Consider the following 19,849-nt stretch of genomic DNA (forward strand, 5'->3'; position numbering starts at 1 on the left):
CATCCGATGACTGTAATATACAAAACAAATTAGTTTGTAAAGTTAATTAGCATTCAATATATCAATTGTGATCAGAGTTAAATGCGTTTCAATTATCAAATATTTCATTAAAAGTAATAATATAAACTTGGCATTGCTACAATTAACCTACATTGTATGCAACAACCTCTAGAGTTTGAATTATTTGTATGTGTAAGGATGCCTCGTGAACATGATGGTCGTCATTACTGTCATAATTAGTAACAGCATCCAACAAATACAATGATTCATTAACTGTAACAGGCCGTTCTGTTACTACAAGCAGCACCCGTTCACGAGTTGCGCATGGAGCAGCCATCGTTCCCTTTGCACATATTTGAGAGAAGAAGATGATCCTGCACACGCAACAAATAATGCCTAAAATGGCATGACGAAACGTGTTATAGCATACACATGATAACTATAAAATTATAAAAATAATACTTAACGATTATATGTAATGCAATTACAGTAAATTGTATATAAACCAGAAGGATATTATGATACCTTAATATGAACAATTATTATAATTCTTGAACTGTATTCGTTTTGTGTACTTTCGAACACTTATTCCATTCACTAACACTCACTATGGTTGGGAACACGAAATTTGTAGATGTATCAGAAAATCATGAGTTGGCTTCATCACTCTAATTAGATTTAGTTCAGAATCGATCTGAAACCCCGCAGTAACGCTTTGTGTGCCGAGGATTGTGCAAACATGGTTGAAGGTAAAAAAATATTTTTTTATTATTGTGTCCTCCTTCGCTTAAACATAACTTTACACGTTTTTCGAACATAATTTGGTTATTTGAATTACACACCTAGAAGATGAGTTGCTTTCATAATTTAAGTAAAGCTAAAAATATTGAATTAAAGAATTGGTATACATACTTAATTGTTGTGGGTTATTATAGTTAAGTTATTATGGTGAAAAATAGTAATAGTAGATATAGGTAGATATTTATTGTTCTAACATATGAAAATACATAGACAATCTAATTTTGTATCACAAGTTTCAATTTCCAACTATATTTTTAATGTCACTTTCAAAATAATAAGGTAGGTAGGTTAATCATGTTTAACTTTCCATGATTCAGCATTCCATTTTCCTTAGCATTGTCGTAAATACACGAGATCACCATTACAATGCCAAGCAAGGAACTAACAATCGTTGAAGTGTAGAGAATTCTGTCACACATTCCACGTTTCAGCCAAATTGGCTTTCCATCTTCTGCTGCTGTGCCGTGTTAGATTCAGTAATGAAGTTCTACGCATACAACCACCAAATAAAATAGATCCAACCACATTCATGTTGCTATTCACTCCAGATAAATGAGCAAATTTACGTAAAAACTAAGACTGAATAACCTTAGGTTATTGCAGTATGACTAGTAGTAGAATTAGAAAGCCTCCAACTTAGTAGAAATCAGAAGAAGGCTTCTTTGCACAGGATGTTGGCTAAGTGAGTACGTCAGCGTCTTGTACTGTGAAATATTAATGTTATTACTTAAAATGACTAAACTTATAAGACAGACCATTTTAACATCATCTCAAAATGAAGAGTGCAGTTGCGGTGTTGCTCATAATTTTGGTTCAATCAAGAATTCTAAGCGGCATTACATTGTAATAATCGTCTCGTTTATTTTTTTCAGAAAAAATCAAATTGTCTTAGCACATTAAATTTAGCAATAATATTAATGTAAAATTTTGTATTGTTGGATGCCGGTAACATAAAAATGGAATTCGGCTTAGTAGATTTTATTGAAAATATAACTATTATTTTTGGACTTTTTACCACGTCGTAGATTTAATTGAATCAAATTTTAACTTAATAAATAATATATTTATTTTCTCATGGCAAAACTTAAAAAGGTAATTATTATTTTAGTGACTGTCTTACATGGCCTGTATCTTGATCTGTGAAAATATAATTTTATTAATTAGATAAGTAATATTAAGCTTTATACATTTCAAAAGAATTAACATAATTTGGAAATATTTTTTTATCAATGTATGAGGAAAATTATCTTAAAGCTTGCGTAATAATTTTATTACAATCATGGTACTTACAAAACTGTTTGTATGAAAACCTTAACGTCATTGATTGAAAGCAATTGGATATCTTATTGGGCAAAAGCTAAGGAGGCCTATCAGTCCTGAAAGTGAAATAGAACAAAGGGATACTATTATGTAGTAATTGGCTCTTGTCTCTTAGATGAATGTTTGTTGAAGGAAATTGAGTACTCTATATTTCTTATATGAAGTGCATACAATTAAATTTAATGATGTCGGATAAACTATTTGTATATATTATAGTTAGACGATAGGCTAAATAGCTAAATTATTGTTTCGTGTATGTTTCTGTCAGTTTTGCTTATTAAGTTTATGCCAACCTAGTATACCAAAAACCTGGAATACGGACTATTTCTATCTAGTAAGCTAAAAATTTACTTTAATTTTAGTTATCATTAAAATGGGGAAATATCAAATTGTACCACACATTTTTTGAAAGATTATAAACGGAAGATGTTCAATATTTAGATTAAAATTTAATATAGAAAGAAATACCCCTGGTGAATATCAATTTTTAATACCAGAAAATTCACCGATGTGTTTCACTTTACACTGTCATTCATCTGAACTAGAATTTCACAAAAGCCTCTTAAGTTTCAAGCTTTTGAAACATGTAACAGGACCGTGCCTTTACTATGTTTTATTTATTTTGAGTATTTAATAAATTCTATTATTTCTAAGTGACAATTCAAATTCAAATATTTTTTTTCAAAATGGGATTTAAAATCACTTATTGAACGTCAACAACCCATTCAACGCAATAATGAAATATGAATATTTCAATTTCATGGTTCTTCCATTTATATTGGCTATGTTATAAAAAACATGTGTAAAATTAGAAAGCCTCCAACTTAGTAGAAATCAGTAGAAGGCGCTCTATGTTATAAAAAACATGTGTAAAAACTCTTAACAGACTAAGACGGGTTCAAATCCAGTCCAGGAATGCGGTTTATAAAATCTGCGCAGTCTTAGTTTTTTTTTTTAATGAAACAATGTCATAAATTTTAAGTTCTTCCCTTGGGCTACCCTGCTTATTTTTGGCTTAATTATGACAAAATTAGAACTCGGAAAAGTATTGTCTCTTGAGTTTTATTCACAAAAGTGAATTCTAAAATTTTTAGAATGGTAATGAAGACGTTGTGGTTTTATCAAAATTCAAAATTCATATATTTTTATTATTATAGGATGTGAAATCACTTATTGAAAGTCAAAAAAAACTACCACCCATTCCAAAATGAATGCCTCAGGCCTAAGAAGAATGGGCGCAACAAACTCAGCGGGCTTTTTTTTCATCAAAAATATGTTTTACAATTAAAATAACATTTACAATTAACATTGTACAATTAAAGGTATTATTTAATAGCCTGAGGGCGGTCGCTCCATTCCCAATCTGTGGTATCATTAAGAAAGTTAATATTAAATATTATAGTAACCTTTACCACACAAACGTTTTTTAACAATTGTTTTGAATAACGTAATACTTTTGTTTTGAACATTTTCTGGGATCTTGTTGTAAAAGCATGTACATCGCCCCACAAAAGACTTAGTAACTAGACTTAGCCGAGTAGTAGGCATCATCAGTTTATGTCTGTTCCTGGTGTTAACATTATGGTTATGACAGTTTCCGGCAAATTCACTTATGTGCCTATGAACATACATTACATTATCAAGAATATATTGAGAAGCAACAGTCAAGATGTTAATTTCTTTGAACTTTGCTCTCAATGATTCTCTAGGACCTAGGTTATAAATAGCGTGAACAGCCCTCTTCTGCAGCACAAATATTGTACTAATATCGGCAGCGTTGCCCCATAGCAATATACCATAGGACATAATACTATGGAAATTACTAAAGTACACTAGTCGCGTCGTATCTATGTCAGTTAAATGTCTAATCTTTTTAACCGCGTATGCTGCAGAACTAAGTCTGTTCGCCAATCCTTCAATATGGGGGCCCCATTGTAATTTGGAATCTAGAGTTATGCCAAGAAATATAGTAGGTTCCACCGGTTCTATCACCTCTCCGTTTAACAAAACATTTGCATTTACACTTTTGACATTTGGTACGGCAAATTTAATGTATTTAGTTTTCTTGCTATTTAACAATAGGCTATTAGCGCTAAACCAGTACACGATTTCAGATAAAATATCGTTCACTTCGTCATACATAGCTTGGTTTCTTTTCACCTTGAAAATCAGTGAAGTGTCGTCCGCAAACAATACTACCTTATGTTTTTTCATCATATATATCATTTATATAGATAAGGAAGAGGAACGAGGTCCAAGGATAGACCCTTGTGGTACTCCCATACTGAGTGGAGTCCCAGGAGATCTCCTGCCATTCACGTCGACCCTCTGAATTCTGTTGTTTAGATATGAAGTCAGAAGATCGAGCACAGTTCCTTTTATGCCATAGTGGTATAGCTTCCTGACCAGCGTTGAATGTTGAACACAATCAAAAGCCTTAAATAAATCACAGAAGATGCCAAGTGCATTCTGCGATTCCTCCCAGGCATCAAAAATATTCTTGATCAGCTCAACACCTGCATCCGTTGTTGAACGTCCCCTAGTAAAGCTAAATTGTTTCAAATGAAGTAACTTATGAGAGTTAAAGTAAGTAAGCTATAATCAATTTAGGAAAAAATAATTTTAAGCCGAATGGGCTTAAAATTATTTTTTCAAAAATTTTACTAAGGGTCGGCAAAACCCACACAGGACGATAGTTGTTCGGGTAAGAAGAGCATTCCGACTTAAATATTGGTTTAATTTTACTATGTTTCAGAAGGTCAGGAAACACGCCACGATTAATACAATTATTAAATACTATTGCAAGATATGGTGCTATGACATCAATTATTGAACTTATTATTTTAACAGAAATGCCCCATATATCAGCAGTTTTTTTCATGTCGAGAGACTTAAAAGTTTTAATTATTTCTCCAGGGCTAACAAAACTAAAATTGAAAGTTTGTTGGCATTCTTTAACATTTTCCAGAAGAAGTGACTCAGCAACACTGGTGGAGGAGACAAGAGTGCTTGTGATAGAAACTGGAATGTCAGAAAAAAAATTCTCAACAGCAGAAGCAACTTCCTGCTGAGATTGAATTATAGTATTGTTTATTGATAAAATGTATTCAATGTTGCGGTCTTTGACTCTTCCAGATTCTCAGTTAATCACATTCCAAGTCATCTTTATTTTATTCGGTGCATTTTTAATTATCTGTCTGATATGCATAGACTTTGCAATAGAACAAACACTTTTAAATAATTTAGAGTATTTTTTAACATACTCGAGAAAAGATGCATCATGATTATATAATAATCTCTCACTATATAGTTCATATAGCCGTTGTCTGCTCCTATGAATGCCAGCTGTTGCCCATTCATTAAATGACAAGAGACCACCTGATTTGACTGTCTTTGAAGTAAATATAGAAGCAAACTCTATTTTAATTATTTTAAATAACATATCATACATTTCATTAGGATTAATATTATTTTCAATTAATCCAAATTTGAGAGTTTAACTGACACATTACCTCAATATTTCTCCATCCGCCTATTATTCACAGGAACAAACGTAAACTTTTTAATTTTAGAACATTTATTGACCTCAATATTAAAAGAGGCTTACTGGCCAAAGTGGTCTGAACTCAGTTGGTTTATTATTGCCTGAGAAATGGGTTTATAATTTGAAATTATGTTATCAATACAGCTTTTGGAGGTACCGGTTACTCTAGTAGGCTCTAAGAAAATATTGGTTAAATCGTATGATTTGAACAAAAATCTGAATCTAATACTGGTGGTGGATTTTTTAAATAAATTAATATTAAAATCACCACATATCATGATATACTTCTTAGACTCAGATAATTTTAATAAAACCTCCTCCAATACACTTTCAAATAATTCATATACTGCATCTGGGGGTCTGTATATACTAACAACAATGGCGCGATCGAGCTCTGCACAGGCTATTTCAATGGTACGTTCAACAGAGAGGCCTACGATATCTTCACGTTCTTTGAATTTAAATAATTTACTTACAAGTATAAGAGAACCGCCACGTGTAGCCTTTTCTTTGCAAAACGCACTTGCCACCTGATGACCACTGAAGTTAAAGATGGGCTCATATTTTCTGAGCCAGTGCTCTGTTAAACATAAAATATGTATATCTTTATGATCCATAAATAACTCCAGTTCAAGTTCTTTACCAAATAATCCTTGCATGTTTTAGTGCATTAGGTTTGCAATTTTACAATAATTACATTACAACAATTTTACAATAATTACTTATTCTAGTACATGTTAAATTACTTAATATTTAATAATATAGCAACTAATAAAATATACAGGACACAACGAAATTCCCCAACAAATCCCGGATGAAAATTAAATCTCTGTCTCACTGTTATCAATAAATTATTAATTAGATACCAGATTACAAAAAGTGACTCACTCTCCAATGGAAATGAACACAGATTATCTGTCGATTAATAACTTTCAAGACACACACTGTGACTTTTTAATCTTATCACCATGTCTTAAAGATTTAAGCTACTCAAAGCGTCCCATGTAACTTGAAATTAATTTTCCATTGAAATGTGAAAATACGAATATGAAAATTGTTGATCGGAGTCAGGCACCAAACTTCCAATAATAAAAGAACAAATAGTGTATTGGTTAACTGGTACTTTGGTATTAAATTGAAAGATTAGTTTATGAATTTTCTTAAATAATCGTACAGAAATTCGTAGAACTTAATTTATTTTGTACACTTACATAATATTTTAATTACGGAATTAAAGGCATAAAAGGCATTTATTTTCTCAAAATTGATTCCATTACAATTCTTTTTGATGTCAATTCTAATTCAATTCAATACAATTTACTTTTACCGCTTCGCTAGACAAATGGCGCTCTGAGAGAGAAGAAGCGGCACAAGAAACTCTCCCAGCATTCTTTTCTTGCGCTCTTTTAAATAAAAATATTCAATATTGTACAGTCATTTCTATTGCTATAAAATAATCACAATCTAGTCCCAGGCTGTGGATGATGGGATCATTAAGATATTCAGCTGTGGAGTAATAGGATTTACGACAGAGCCAATTTTTTTATAAAACATTTAAATTTATTTATAGATAATGCCTGAACAGTTAGGCTGGGACTTTATTATAGAAGTGTATACATTTACCCTTAAAGCTATTATGTATCTTATGAAGCCTACTAGAATTAGTTACAAGCAATCCCTTATTTCTAATGTTATAATAATAATTTTACAGTTTTCATTTAAAAAACTAATACAAAAGTAACAAAAAAACTATTACCTAACCATACAACACAAAATTATTATTATAAACCGCATAAAAGGTGTAATCTGCAGGTAAGGTGCCCGAAAGGCTGGCAACGTCGTTTCTTTGAATTGCCAAACTTATTCTTTGGAAAAGGTACTTACCAGATCTCAGGTCACCTGTCGAATTTATAATTCGCTGGACAAATCTTTCATAAGGGTTCGGGCTGACGGACCCCACGTTCCCAAAGTCTCCACTCCAATTTTAAGAATATTTTTGCATGTTTAATCAAACTTATTTTTAGCTCAGTCAACTGCTGCAAAAACTGGAGCGTATAAATATGAAGATGGTACTCGGTATGTCGGTGAATGGAATGCAAAAGGACAGAAGCATGGAATGGGCCATCTTGTTCTGCCAGACAGCACGAGATACGATGGTGGCCTCCACAACGGCCTGTGTTCTGGATTGGGCGTCATGTCATTTCCAGATGGAGCTAGGTAGGTAACATTGATGATGAATGATGTTTATTTGCGAGGGACAACAAGTTTTTAACAGTCTACATTCATATCTTTAAAATATTTTATTGTTTAATACATTTAAATCTAATTTATCAGATCACATGCCTTCAAAGATTTTAAAAATTAGTTTTTAAACACTTTGCCAAAGTTAATGCATTTAAAGCAATTATATTCTATGTAAAATGACAGTGATCTTTGAAGGAGAATATTTTAACAAGGATTGATGTACCGTGCAACCTGATATATTATATTATGGGCGCAAATTGCCACCTACCGTCAATAGTTGGCAACTGTTGATATTTTAGTTTATCATTAAAATTAATATAATTGTTATAGATATATCTGAAATATGTAGAATTTAATTACAAATAGTTATTTGTAAACATAAAACCGTTATTTATTAAGGTTTGATATAAATAGACACTGTTTTGACTGTTTGAATGTTTTGAAGATGTTTGATGTTTCATTTATTGTTAAAATACTTAATTTACTGAGTAAATGTTTAAATTAAATTCTATAAGAATTAATATCATTATTCTGTATCAAACCATTTTATTTTATGCAATAATTCTTTCTTAAATGCATTTTGAATCTTGCTTGCAGCGCCATCTTCTTACTTACTAATGTTTGTTCAAATTTAATGAATAAACCATATTATATAAATCATTTGAAGTTATATAAATTCACTAAACATTTATCATAAATATCAAGCTGTATTTAGGAATTATTTTCCAGGACCTAATTCAATTTATTTGTTTTAAAAGAAGTTGTATCTAAACTAAACAGCGAATCAAAAAATACTGTATCATCAATTATAATGTTCACTCATATAAGCGACTTTAAGTTAATGTGAAAAATAAATCATTATCTTTATACCTAAACCTATGAAGGAATGATTAATTTCAGTTTTAAACGCAGTAATTGATCTGTTACGGAGTATTTTCTACATATAATTCTAAAAGTGTTATTATCCTAGACAAGCAGTTGATCTTGAAACAGCTTAATGTGACTGTAGTGTATTTTTCTAGCATTTTCATGAACAAATAATATACGTTTATAAATAAAAAATAAGTTTAATTCTATGATTCTAGTAAATTTCAAAGTATTTATTAGTATAATTTATCTAAAAATACTCAACGTACTAATATTATAATATCAAATCATATTGTGTTGACATACGAAAAAAAACAAATTGTTTTTATTTGGTTGTGCAACTTAGAAGTTTAATACTGTTTATCTACACCCACGCTTTAAATCCTCTATTAAAGATTCTTAAACAGTTAGCTTTTTGCCAACATTAAAACACCCAATGTCCTAATAACCATTACATCATCCAAACGAGTGTTGTAATGAAATTCGGTACAACATTACATCATCCGTTTTCACATTAACACTCCTTTGGATGATATTTTGATTACTAGAACCAATAATCACAAGTAATAAACCCACATCCGTTTTTTAATACCCTTTATTACACGTTGCTACTGCACCGTTGAACGTAGACGATCACAAATGAGAACACAAGTCATTTCAATACGATAGGACCTATTATATTATTATGACTGAAGCTATATTTGAAGCCGCCCCTGATTACGATTCCAACACATTAACCGCTGAACCAAGAGTTTACATGAGGCCTAAAATGTAAATTTACTAAAAAAAATTGTTAACTTTCTGAGTAGGAGGTGTTTATTTTTGTTAATCGTTTCAACATACAATTAAACCCTTAAAATTGAAGTAGAGCTACGACGAATAAAAAAAACGTTATGATCAAAATATGAAAGACAAATAATAATTTACAGATTGGATGTCGCCAAATTTCATGTTTTTAGGTCAATGGAGAATGAATTATGAACTGAAGCAAAGCGAAGTTTTAAAACATTTTACCTTTTTATTTTATTGATTCAGAACAGTTATCTACATCCTTAAATAGCCGCCGTCATTTTTTTTATGGAATAGGAGGATAACGAGTGCACGGGTCACCTGGTGTTAAGTGATCACCAACCACAATCTCTTGTAACACCAGAGGAATCACAGCGTTGCGTTGAGCATTGCCAGCCTTTAAGGAAGGTGTACGCGCTTTTTTTGAAGGTACCCATGTCGTATCGTCCCGGAAACACCGCACAAGGAAGCTCATTCCACAACTTTGTAGTACGTGGAAGAAAGCTCCTTGAAAACCGCACTGTGGAGGACCGCCACACATCCAAATGGTGGGGATGATATCCTAAATTGAGGCGTGTCGTGCGAAGGTGGAATTCGGCGGCAGGAATCAGGTTAAACAGCTCTTCGGAACGCTCTCCGTGATAAATGCGGCAGAAGACACACAATGAAGCGACACCTCTACGCAACGCCAAGTGATCCAGCCGTTCACAGAGCCCTGGGTCCCAGACACTTCGAGCTGCTTTACGTTGCATGCGGTCAAATGGGTCAAGCTAATACTAGCGTCAGACCAGAGATAACAGATACTCCATGTGTGGCCAGACCTGCGCTTTGTAGCGCGCTAGAATGTGGGCCGGCTTGAAGTATTGTCGTGTTCTATTAATGACGCCTAGCTTCTTCGAGCCGATTTGGCTTTGCCAGATGGCCACGGAATTGGTAATCCTTCGAGATTTCAAGACACAGTATTCCGATTCCCTAACTGCCAGGCCTTCCCATTGCTTTCAATAGCCGCCGCCCATCTATGTGTTAGGTATACCAGAAGATTACCCGCCGACCGACCATGGCGAAAGCCGTGCTATCGGTCGTTGATCAACTGGTGACCCTCTAGGTATACCAAGAGCTGGCGGCTACTTATGCTTTCCATGACCTTGGAAAGCAGGGAGATAATAGCAATAGGCCTGTAGTTTGCCGGCTCTGAACTGTCTCCTTTTTTGGATCGAATGGACAAGGGCTGACACCCATGAGTCAGGGACTACGCCTTTGGATTAAGAGTGCCGAAATGAACGTGTTAGCACCGGCGTCAACTCAGGGGCACACGTGTGTTGTCAGCGTGCATTTTTGCAACCGAAATTTTAATTCGACTCGCGCTTTCTCGGTAATTCTTAAAAAATTTGGAATATAATGTACCTATTGCCTTTCCTGTGACGTAAATACAGTTTATCAACATCCATGCCACCCAATATCCTAATAACCATTACATCATCCAAACGAGTAATGTAATGAAACTGTGTACAACATTACAATACTTGTTTGGATGATGTAATGGTTAACGAAGCTGAGTTAAAACTGTTTCAGAATCTTTTTATAGAGGATTCATATTATTGTAGATAAGGTTTTATATGCAACTGTTGATAATTACATATTAAAACACTCATGTGATACTATTACCACATTCGTGTTTTAATACCAATTATTACGCAGTTGCATAATAACTATTACCCATATACCCTTTCTGAAATTTCATTACGATGGGTTAAAAAGATGTGGAATGAAAGCATATCACAATAATATTAGTAACGTAACAGCACTAATGTGTTATAAATTCTATTTTGTTCCCGTAAGTATTTGCCTCATTTTTCTCGTCTAGTAATGCTATCAATACAAAATGATCTTACGTAGGGCTTACCTATTCAGTAAAAATATTAAATGAAACGTGAATATTGTATTTCACCGGGATATTTATTTGACAGTTTTACTGTGTTCTACTTTATACAAAGATTACGTTGTTATGATTTTGTCTCTCTGAAATTTAGGATAACGTGAAAGAGAACATTATATTTTGTATTTTGTGAGTAACACAAAATTAGTTTTGGTATGTTTCAGGTGCAAGTTTTCAAACAATCATACCGAAAACAATTAAATCAATGCTAAGTATTAAATCAAGCACAAGTAAGCGAAATTATTTCTAGTAGTAAACATTGCCTGCCGAAGCGGGAAATGTATTAAATATTCGACGCTTCCACATGGGTTGTGATGAATTGATTTACATCAAGAGGTAATCAATTATGTCCGCATCATCGCGTGTGTGATGGTTACTCGAGCTAACACAGTTACGCTTTAAGCCTTTGACGAATAACTTTTTTTGAATGAAATCACGAGTCGACCGTAATATTTATATGATGCCAATACTTCATAAATTATATAATTTATTATGTTAATAAATAATTTGTTATGTTTTTAAAGTGAAAACCCTAACTTCTAGGATTAATACACAAATAAAATTTGTGAGACACAACCTGAGAGTTGAACAAAGCATACAAGATTTTATGACGATACGTCACTCGAACGGTTGGCTCAGTTGGTAAGTGCACCGGCACGGATCGCCGGAGGTCGTGGGTTCGAGTCCCGCATCGTACATAAAATTTTATTTGTTCATAAATTATTGTTGAAGTGAAAATTTCTTAAGTTTTATGAGAACGTTATTTTGTTTAACATTACCAACATGGCAATATTTTATATGAATTAATCTGTGTATTGTTGTGAGTAATAATCTAAATTATTTAGTCATAAAAAAGATATGTAGTGAGAGTTATTGTAATTAGCTCTTGGCTTGACTTAATAAATGATGTTATTGGAAAAAATGTAACATAACCTTAAAATCAAAGCTATTCGTATGACGTCCAGGTAATTACTAGTTTATTTTTTTTTATTAATTTTTTTTATAGACACACTTTTACACAAAGTTATGTACAATGATATGTTGGCATAACTGAACCTATAAACTACGGAATACTTTTCTTTTAAATTAATTTCATTACATTTCGAAAAGAATTTACTGGACCTACCAAACCAAAGACGGCCTCATTACATATTTACCTAGCTACTTACCAGACTTGCAGATTTAGTAGACTTTCCTAATGTAAATACAAAATAAACTACACTACACTAAACTGTGGAATAGAACACATAGTTTATAAAATATAATATATTTAGTAATGAAAAGATTCACATTTTTATGTGCAAACAACATAAATATGTACATGAATAGAAGTGCATTTATAAGAACAAAACATGTTTCGGGTTACACAGGTAGAAAAATACAACTAAGTATTTCAATATTTGAAGATTTTATTAATCGTGTTCACACTCATAACATATATGTAGAAGGGGTTGGTAATATAAACGCACTTAAAATAGAAAATCTGAATTTTACTATTTCCACTAATAATAATAATTATGATAAATGACTCAATACTTTTGGGCAGCGTTACCCCTGAGCGCTCTGGCTTATATAGGGAACGACCGTCACAGTGATGATGCTACCAACTATTAGTTGGCACTACTGTAGTGCCAACTAACTTACACGAATCAAATTAACCAAAGAATTAAATACAATTTGCTATTAACGTTATTTCTAAAATTATAGTTATAAGTATATAAAACAATACCAACACAGTAAGTACTTAAATAAACATTATAATTAATTGGGATGTCTAATATTATCAATCATATATATCATGAACTTAAAAATGTCAAATAATGTCAAAAATGTCAAATGTCTTATGACAGTTCATGACGTTGGTAGCGCTTGTAAACACATGAAGCTGACATAATAATATATACAGTCAGTGTTACAAAACCACACAAACTAAATAAAATTAAAACGTCTTATCCTATTCCTAAAGTATGCAAATAAGTTGTTTCGTAAGTAAATACGTTAAACTGTAAGTAGTTCACCACAAAACAAGGTACGTGACACTTTAAATCATTAATACTATAATCGGTATTTATAATTATGAAGTTTGAGGTAAGGAGTGTAAAAACCTGATTGACACAATAAACAATTACAAACTGTAATGGCTCTGGCGGCCGGGCGGTATGTCAGTCATGTCATATTGCGGGATAGAAGAGATGGCGGTCTGATATCGATCGAAGCATCGATTTTTGACCATAGTTATATGTTTTTTCTTATCCTACTAAAAATATAAAATGAAAATAAATCTCCGACACTAACTAATCGAGGGTCCATTTTTAAAGTTTCAATCAGACGACACTGAGTGGATTATGCGAAATGTAAACATTCATCAGTGGGAGTTTTCTTTGCACATAAATCCAGCTTGATTATTGATACCACAACGGAGCCTTTTTCTGCCGTGAAGCATGAATGTTTTAGCATTATTGTGTTTCTGTCTGAAGGGCATCGTAGCTAGTGAAATTATTGGCCAAATGAGACTTAACATTTTATGTCGAGCAATTATTTTTGTGCCGCTCATAAATTTTGGGTTTTTCAAGAGTCCTGCGCGACACTGCATTGAAATGGGCAGGGCGTATGAATTAACATCAGCTGAACGTAAATGAAAATTCGATATTATTATATTTTAATTTGAGACTCACACTTGAGTTGCCGACTCCACAGAATGTGGGATACGGGCTTTTATTGTTAAAAATTAAGATTTTTAGTTAGTTTCGATTATCTAATAGTAAATTCAATAAGAAACAATATTTTTTTGACATTCATAAGTGTCATTTTTGTGACCTACATGAATAAAGTGTTTTTGAATTTGAATTTGAATTTAATATGACTTACGACACTGGTTTCAGAGTGTGATTTTGCCAAAATCGATTCTCATCCAAAAATATCATCGATTCGAATCAATAAATGTTAATAATACATGAATAATTATTTGCTAAATTACAACATTCAAAGAAATTTATGGCTTTATTTCCGTCACCGCCATTTACAGGAAAAATCAATATAATGTTTTATTTTATTTTAAATTGAATACCCTGTTGAAATCATTGTGTCCGACCGCGAGATAATGGCAAAAATTAAGTAAATAATTACTATATTAATTTCATTTTGACGCATGAGAAAATCCTAGGCGACACATGGGCATTCTGCTTTCAAATTATTCCTGTTTATTTTACAAAGGTTGTTATTTTGTTAGCCGTCCTCACTGCATGCCAATTATTTTATCTCAAACATCAAGAGAATTCAATTCAAAGTTGAATAAAAGAAATACGATCTCTTGAAATCCTCGATGAATATTATTCTACTTTATATAATATATTTTTCAGTGCTGCTCAGAGCATTAAGGATCAGTTTTTCGTTCTTTCTATTATTTAAACAGCAATTAGGCGCTGTTCGTTTATTATTTTGATAATTTTCCCATTTTTAATTTTTAATTTCAGCAGTTACAGAACTTTTTTTGAATTTCTATCTTAATTAAATATTTAATTCATCATGCAAGCTTTACGACGTTGGGTACGTGGTGGTAGGTAAGTTGTCCCTGAAATTGACTATGGAAATAGTCAAACTTACTCTCCGACAAAGGTATATGTCAGATCTTAGATCAACTATGATATCTATTAAGCACTTACTCTGATTGTAGACTCATCACACTACTACTGTAGGTTACACTAGTATGTACCTGTACCTACCGTCTCCAGTCCAAACGAAGAATATTTCTATATTTTTTTTAGATTTTGCAGCAGCTTTCGCATCAAAACCTATCCCTCTTTGATGTATATTTTTGAGGGTGATAGTATTTCTAAACTTGTAGGTACACCTATTCAAGTTACGTACACCAACACAAGTTGTATGTCATAGTACGAGTAAACTAGTAACTATATAAAAAAATCAAAAATTCTTTTGTATTTCGTGACATTATTTTTAATAATACAACGGAACTGTGAGAAACCTATTCTGTTCATAATGTTCCTTTTATATTGTTCTTATCTTTGTTGTTGTTGTTGGTGTGTCAATAATAAATAAACTCAATTTGCGTTGTATTTTTTGGAATTTCTGGAATCAGGTTTATAAACCATATTATATTCCCAACAAAAGACTTACTAATTCGGGTAAACAAATATTCAAGTGGTTAATGCTTAAGCCCTAGAAGGTCGCCAATTGATCAACGACCGGCAGTACGGCTTTCGCCATGGTCGGTCAGCAGGCGATCTTCTGGTATACCTAGCACATAGATGGGCAGCGGCTATTCAAAGCAAGGCCTGGCAGCTGGCCTGGATATAGCGAAGGCCTTTGATCGTGTATGACAAAAGGCGCTCCTCTCAAAACTTTCACCATTTGGGCTTCCCGAGAGCTTATGCAAGTGGACCTCAAGCTTCCTCACTGGGCGCACCATACAGGTCGTTGTCGGTGGTTATTGCTCGAACCGGAAGCCCATGAACGCTAGAGTGCCCCAAGGCTGTGTGCTAGCTCCCACGCTGTTTCTTCTGCATATCAATTATATGCTGGACACCTCCAACATACGTTGCTATGCAGACGACAGCACTGGTGATGCCATATACACAGGTCATGCAGGCCGCTCTCGGGAAATCGTCGACCAGTGTCGGGAGAAACTTATGTCTTCTATCGAATCCTCTCTTGAGAAGGTCGCGGAATGAGGTCAATTGAACCTTGTTCAATTGAACAAGGTTGAACAAGGTTCAATTGAACAGTAATTCCCAGAAGACTCAAATTTGCGCGTTTACCACTAAGAAATTTGTCATATCATCGCTCTTCAACAACACTTAAAGCCTCGTCTAGTAGGAATACTGGGTCTCGAAATCTCGAGCGATTGCCAATTCCGTGGCCATCTCGAGGGCAATGCCAAATTGGCTTCGAAGAAGCTGGGCGTCATTAATAGAGCACGGCAATACTTCAAACCGGCCCACATTCTAGCGCTTTACAAAGCGCAGGTCCAGCCACCCATGGAGTATTGCTGACAACTTTGGTCTGGCGCACCCCAGTATCAACTCGATCCAATTGTCGGGGACCCAGTGCTCTGCGAGCGGCTGGATCACTTGGCGTTGCGTAGACACGTAGCTTCATTGTGTGTCTTTTACCGTATTTATCACGGGGATTGTTCTGTGGAGCTGTTTAACCTGATTCCTGCCGCGGAATTCCACCTTCGCATGACACGCCACAACTTAGGATATCATCCACCATCTGGATGTGTGGCGGTCCTCCTCAGTGCGGTTTTCTTGAAAAGCTCCTTGGAGCATTCTTCCACGTACTACAAAGCTGTGGAATGACCTTCCTTGTGAGGTGTGTCCGGGACGATACGACATGGGTACCTTCAAAAAAGGCCGGCAACGCTCCTGTGATTCCTCTTGTGTTGCAAGAGAATATGGGCGGCGGTGATCACTTAACACCAGATGACCCGTACACTCGTTTGTCCTCCTATTCCATAAAAAAAACCCACGAATCTATTATTCCTTTGCTCCTAGAACATATTATTTCCTGGGGCGTTAACTGTACAGTTTACTTATAATTTATTATACACACAAAAAAGGGGTTCTAACTAAATGCAGTTGTAAAGTGTAATATTCAAAATGGTCGATGTATCTAATATCTATTGTTCTTCTATTCTTGTTATTGTTTCCCATCAGATATGAAGGCGAGTTCATGCAAGGCTGGTTCCATGGTCACGGGGTGTTCTGGCGATCTGATGGCATGAAATTTGAAGGAGAGTTCCGCGGTGGTCGAGTATGGGGACTGGGTTGGTTTTTTTTCTTGTTTTTTAACTCTTTATCTAAAATAATTTGAAAAATTTCTAAAGCTTATTATTATAGTTTACTGAATTTACTTCTTAATCGTATCGGCATAGCTAGAATCGAAATCAAAACTTGATAAAACTTTTCTTATGCTAGATTAAATTTGCTCATACGAATAAGAGAAATATTGTATTCTGAATAGTATTGCATGATGAAGTGAAATATGAGTAATGGATTCTGATTTCATATAATTATAATATTTTTTCTTTTTTAATTTTAGCTTCAGCAACACATAGGTTATTTTTATATTTTTGTCAGTTAAACTGTTAAAAGGAAACGTGTTATTCGTGTCAATAATTTATTTAATTGTTTATCGTTGGAATCAATAATCGAGATCTAGTTACTAATTATTATATTATTCAACATTTGCTAATATTCCCTATTAACATACCGTCAGCGCTGACGTCGGTCGAGCGTAGCTATAGCCAGCGCTGATGAATTGCTACGAGCGTATAGTTAAGTCACGCTGACGAGAATCATCGGTCAAACTCGTCGTGCTATGGCGATAATTGTGTGCGTTCAGTCAAGTGCTACGCTGACCGAGCGATCGACCATACGCACGTGTGTAACATCGTCATCAAAAATCTTAAACAAAAATTCGTGTTCTGGCATCTTCGAATATATTGTATAAATTTCTCCTTGTATTTGACGCTTTATAATAACTGGGTAAACATGATATCTTCTCCGTCATTGATTCCGTAATCTTTTGATTAAGTACAGCGTACAAATTAAAGTTATTAAAAATGGATTAATTTTTCTTCGCTATTGTACACGCGTAATCAAGTTTGCTGTCAGCTGAGCACTAAACACAACACGGTCAGCACGTATGGTACGCGCTAAGCTCGACCGACGGCAGCGCTGACCCGCGTCGCGGGTCGAGCACTAAATGCAGCCTAAACTGCAAACCTATTTATCTATAAATTCTTTGAAGGCAATTCATAACCTAATAATATTGTGAAGCTTCTTGATTGATGATTATTATTCAGAAATTGATATGAAAGAAATAGGTGACAAAAGCTTAGGGAACAGAATTATTAAATGAGTAATGAATACAAACATTTCCACAAAATTGCTCATAAGTATTATTTCTGTCCTTGAGACGGTTATTTTTTAGTAGGCTTAATATTTGCTAAGATGCTTTGAAAGAAAATACATGGTTGGTAATGTTTTTCATATAATTTTATTCCATTCAATGGCTGATACCTGATATAGAATATTATAACACTTATTTCTAAAAATGTCTCGTCTAGATCCTATAGTGATAAAAACCTCAAGAAATATAATTTTTTTATTTAATTAATAAGTACCGTTAAAATTTATTCAAACTAAACATCCAACATACATTGCAATGCAGACGAAAGCACAGATGATGCCGTATTCACGGGCCATGCAGGTCTCTCTCGGGATATCGTCGACCAGTGCCGGGAGAAACTTGTATTCTCTATTGAGACCTCTCCTGAGAAGGTTGTGGAATGGGGTAAATTTAACTTATCCAATATACCCTAGAATATACCCAAAGTTTGCGCATTTACCACTACATTAAACACCATTTGTCGCCGTTACATCGTATTTATAAGTAAAGTCGCAGTCTTGGCACACATGTTGCCAGTCATGCTGAGGAGCCTTCCAATGATTCTTTAAATATTTCAGGTTTAGTAACATTTAGCGACGGCAGCCACGGATTTCCAAGGAACGAAGGCTTTTTCCAGGATTGTAAGATGACACGTCGTAAGAGATGCCCTGAAGTAATCCAGAAAGCGCAGAAGGTGGCGTACATGGCAAGAGCGCAGTGCCAACAAATGTAATAATTACTTTAGTAAATGTTAATAAATAGTATACTTAAGACGTGTGTTATAATGGAATTAAAACAATTGATTGATATAATTTAGAAAATATAAATTAAGGATTTCAATTAGAAATTAGATATAAGTTATATAAATGCGCCATCGCGATTTTTGCCTTAAGCCTGGATACGTCGTTTGACTGATTTTTTATCACAATTACAAAACACGGCATTAAAGAACTAAGAGAAAATTTAAATTTGATAGTAAAATACTACAATGCCGTCAATGCTCCTGTGATTCCTCTGTTGTTGCGGGAGAAAGTGGGCGGCGGTGATTACTTTACAACAGATGATCCGACCCTCACGCTCGTTTGTCCTTCCCTTCCTACAACTACAATGTGTCCCGGCATGTAGTAATAAAACTTTAGGAACAGTCACTATAAACTATTTCACCGACGAAAATACCCGATATACGAGGTCAATTCCAAAGCCCCCAGTGGGAGGCTCCTTTACACAGGATACCGGCTAGATTATGGGTACCACAACGGCGCCTAGTTCTGCCGTGAAGCAGTAAAGCTTAAACATTACATACTGTATTTCGGTCTGAAGGATGCCGTAGCTAGTGAAATTACCGGGCAAATGAGACTCAACATCTTATGTCTTAAGGTGACGAGCGCAATTGTAGTGCCGCTCAGAATTTTTGAGTTTTTTGAGAATTCTCACAA

The 19,849-nt window shown here is 34.1% G+C and overlaps 1 protein-coding gene across 1 annotated transcript; it reads left to right on the forward strand.

The window, feature by feature from the left end:
* The first annotated feature begins 717 nt into the window (after positions 1-717).
* LOC126977029 (MORN repeat-containing protein 4 homolog) lies at positions 718-19,362 on the forward strand. Its single transcript, XM_050825685.1, has 4 exons — positions 718-749; positions 7,690-7,882; positions 17,177-17,286; positions 18,992-19,362. The coding sequence occupies exons 1-4, from the start codon at positions 740-742 to the stop codon at positions 19,144-19,146; spliced, it is 468 nt and encodes a 155-aa protein (XP_050681642.1). The 5' UTR covers positions 718-739; the 3' UTR covers positions 19,147-19,362.
* Positions 19,363-19,849: the final 487 nt, after the last annotated feature.

This window comes from Leptidea sinapis, chromosome 43 (assembly GCF_905404315.1).
Source record: "Leptidea sinapis chromosome 43, ilLepSina1.1, whole genome shotgun sequence".
Lineage (NCBI taxonomy): Eukaryota > Metazoa > Arthropoda > Insecta > Lepidoptera > Pieridae > Leptidea > Leptidea sinapis.

What these genes read in the sequence shown, in the direction of transcription:
- LOC126977029 (XM_050825685.1), top strand. An exon ending in TCATTTCCAGATGGAGCTAG is followed by an intron (nt 7,883 to 17,176) that starts GTAGGTAACATT and finishes GTTTCCCATCAG; the next exon opens with ATATGAAGGCGAGTTCATGC. An exon ending in TGGTCGAGTATGGGGACTGG is followed by an intron (nt 17,287 to 18,991) that starts GTTGGTTTTTTT and finishes TAAATATTTCAG; the next exon opens with GTTTAGTAACATTTAGCGAC.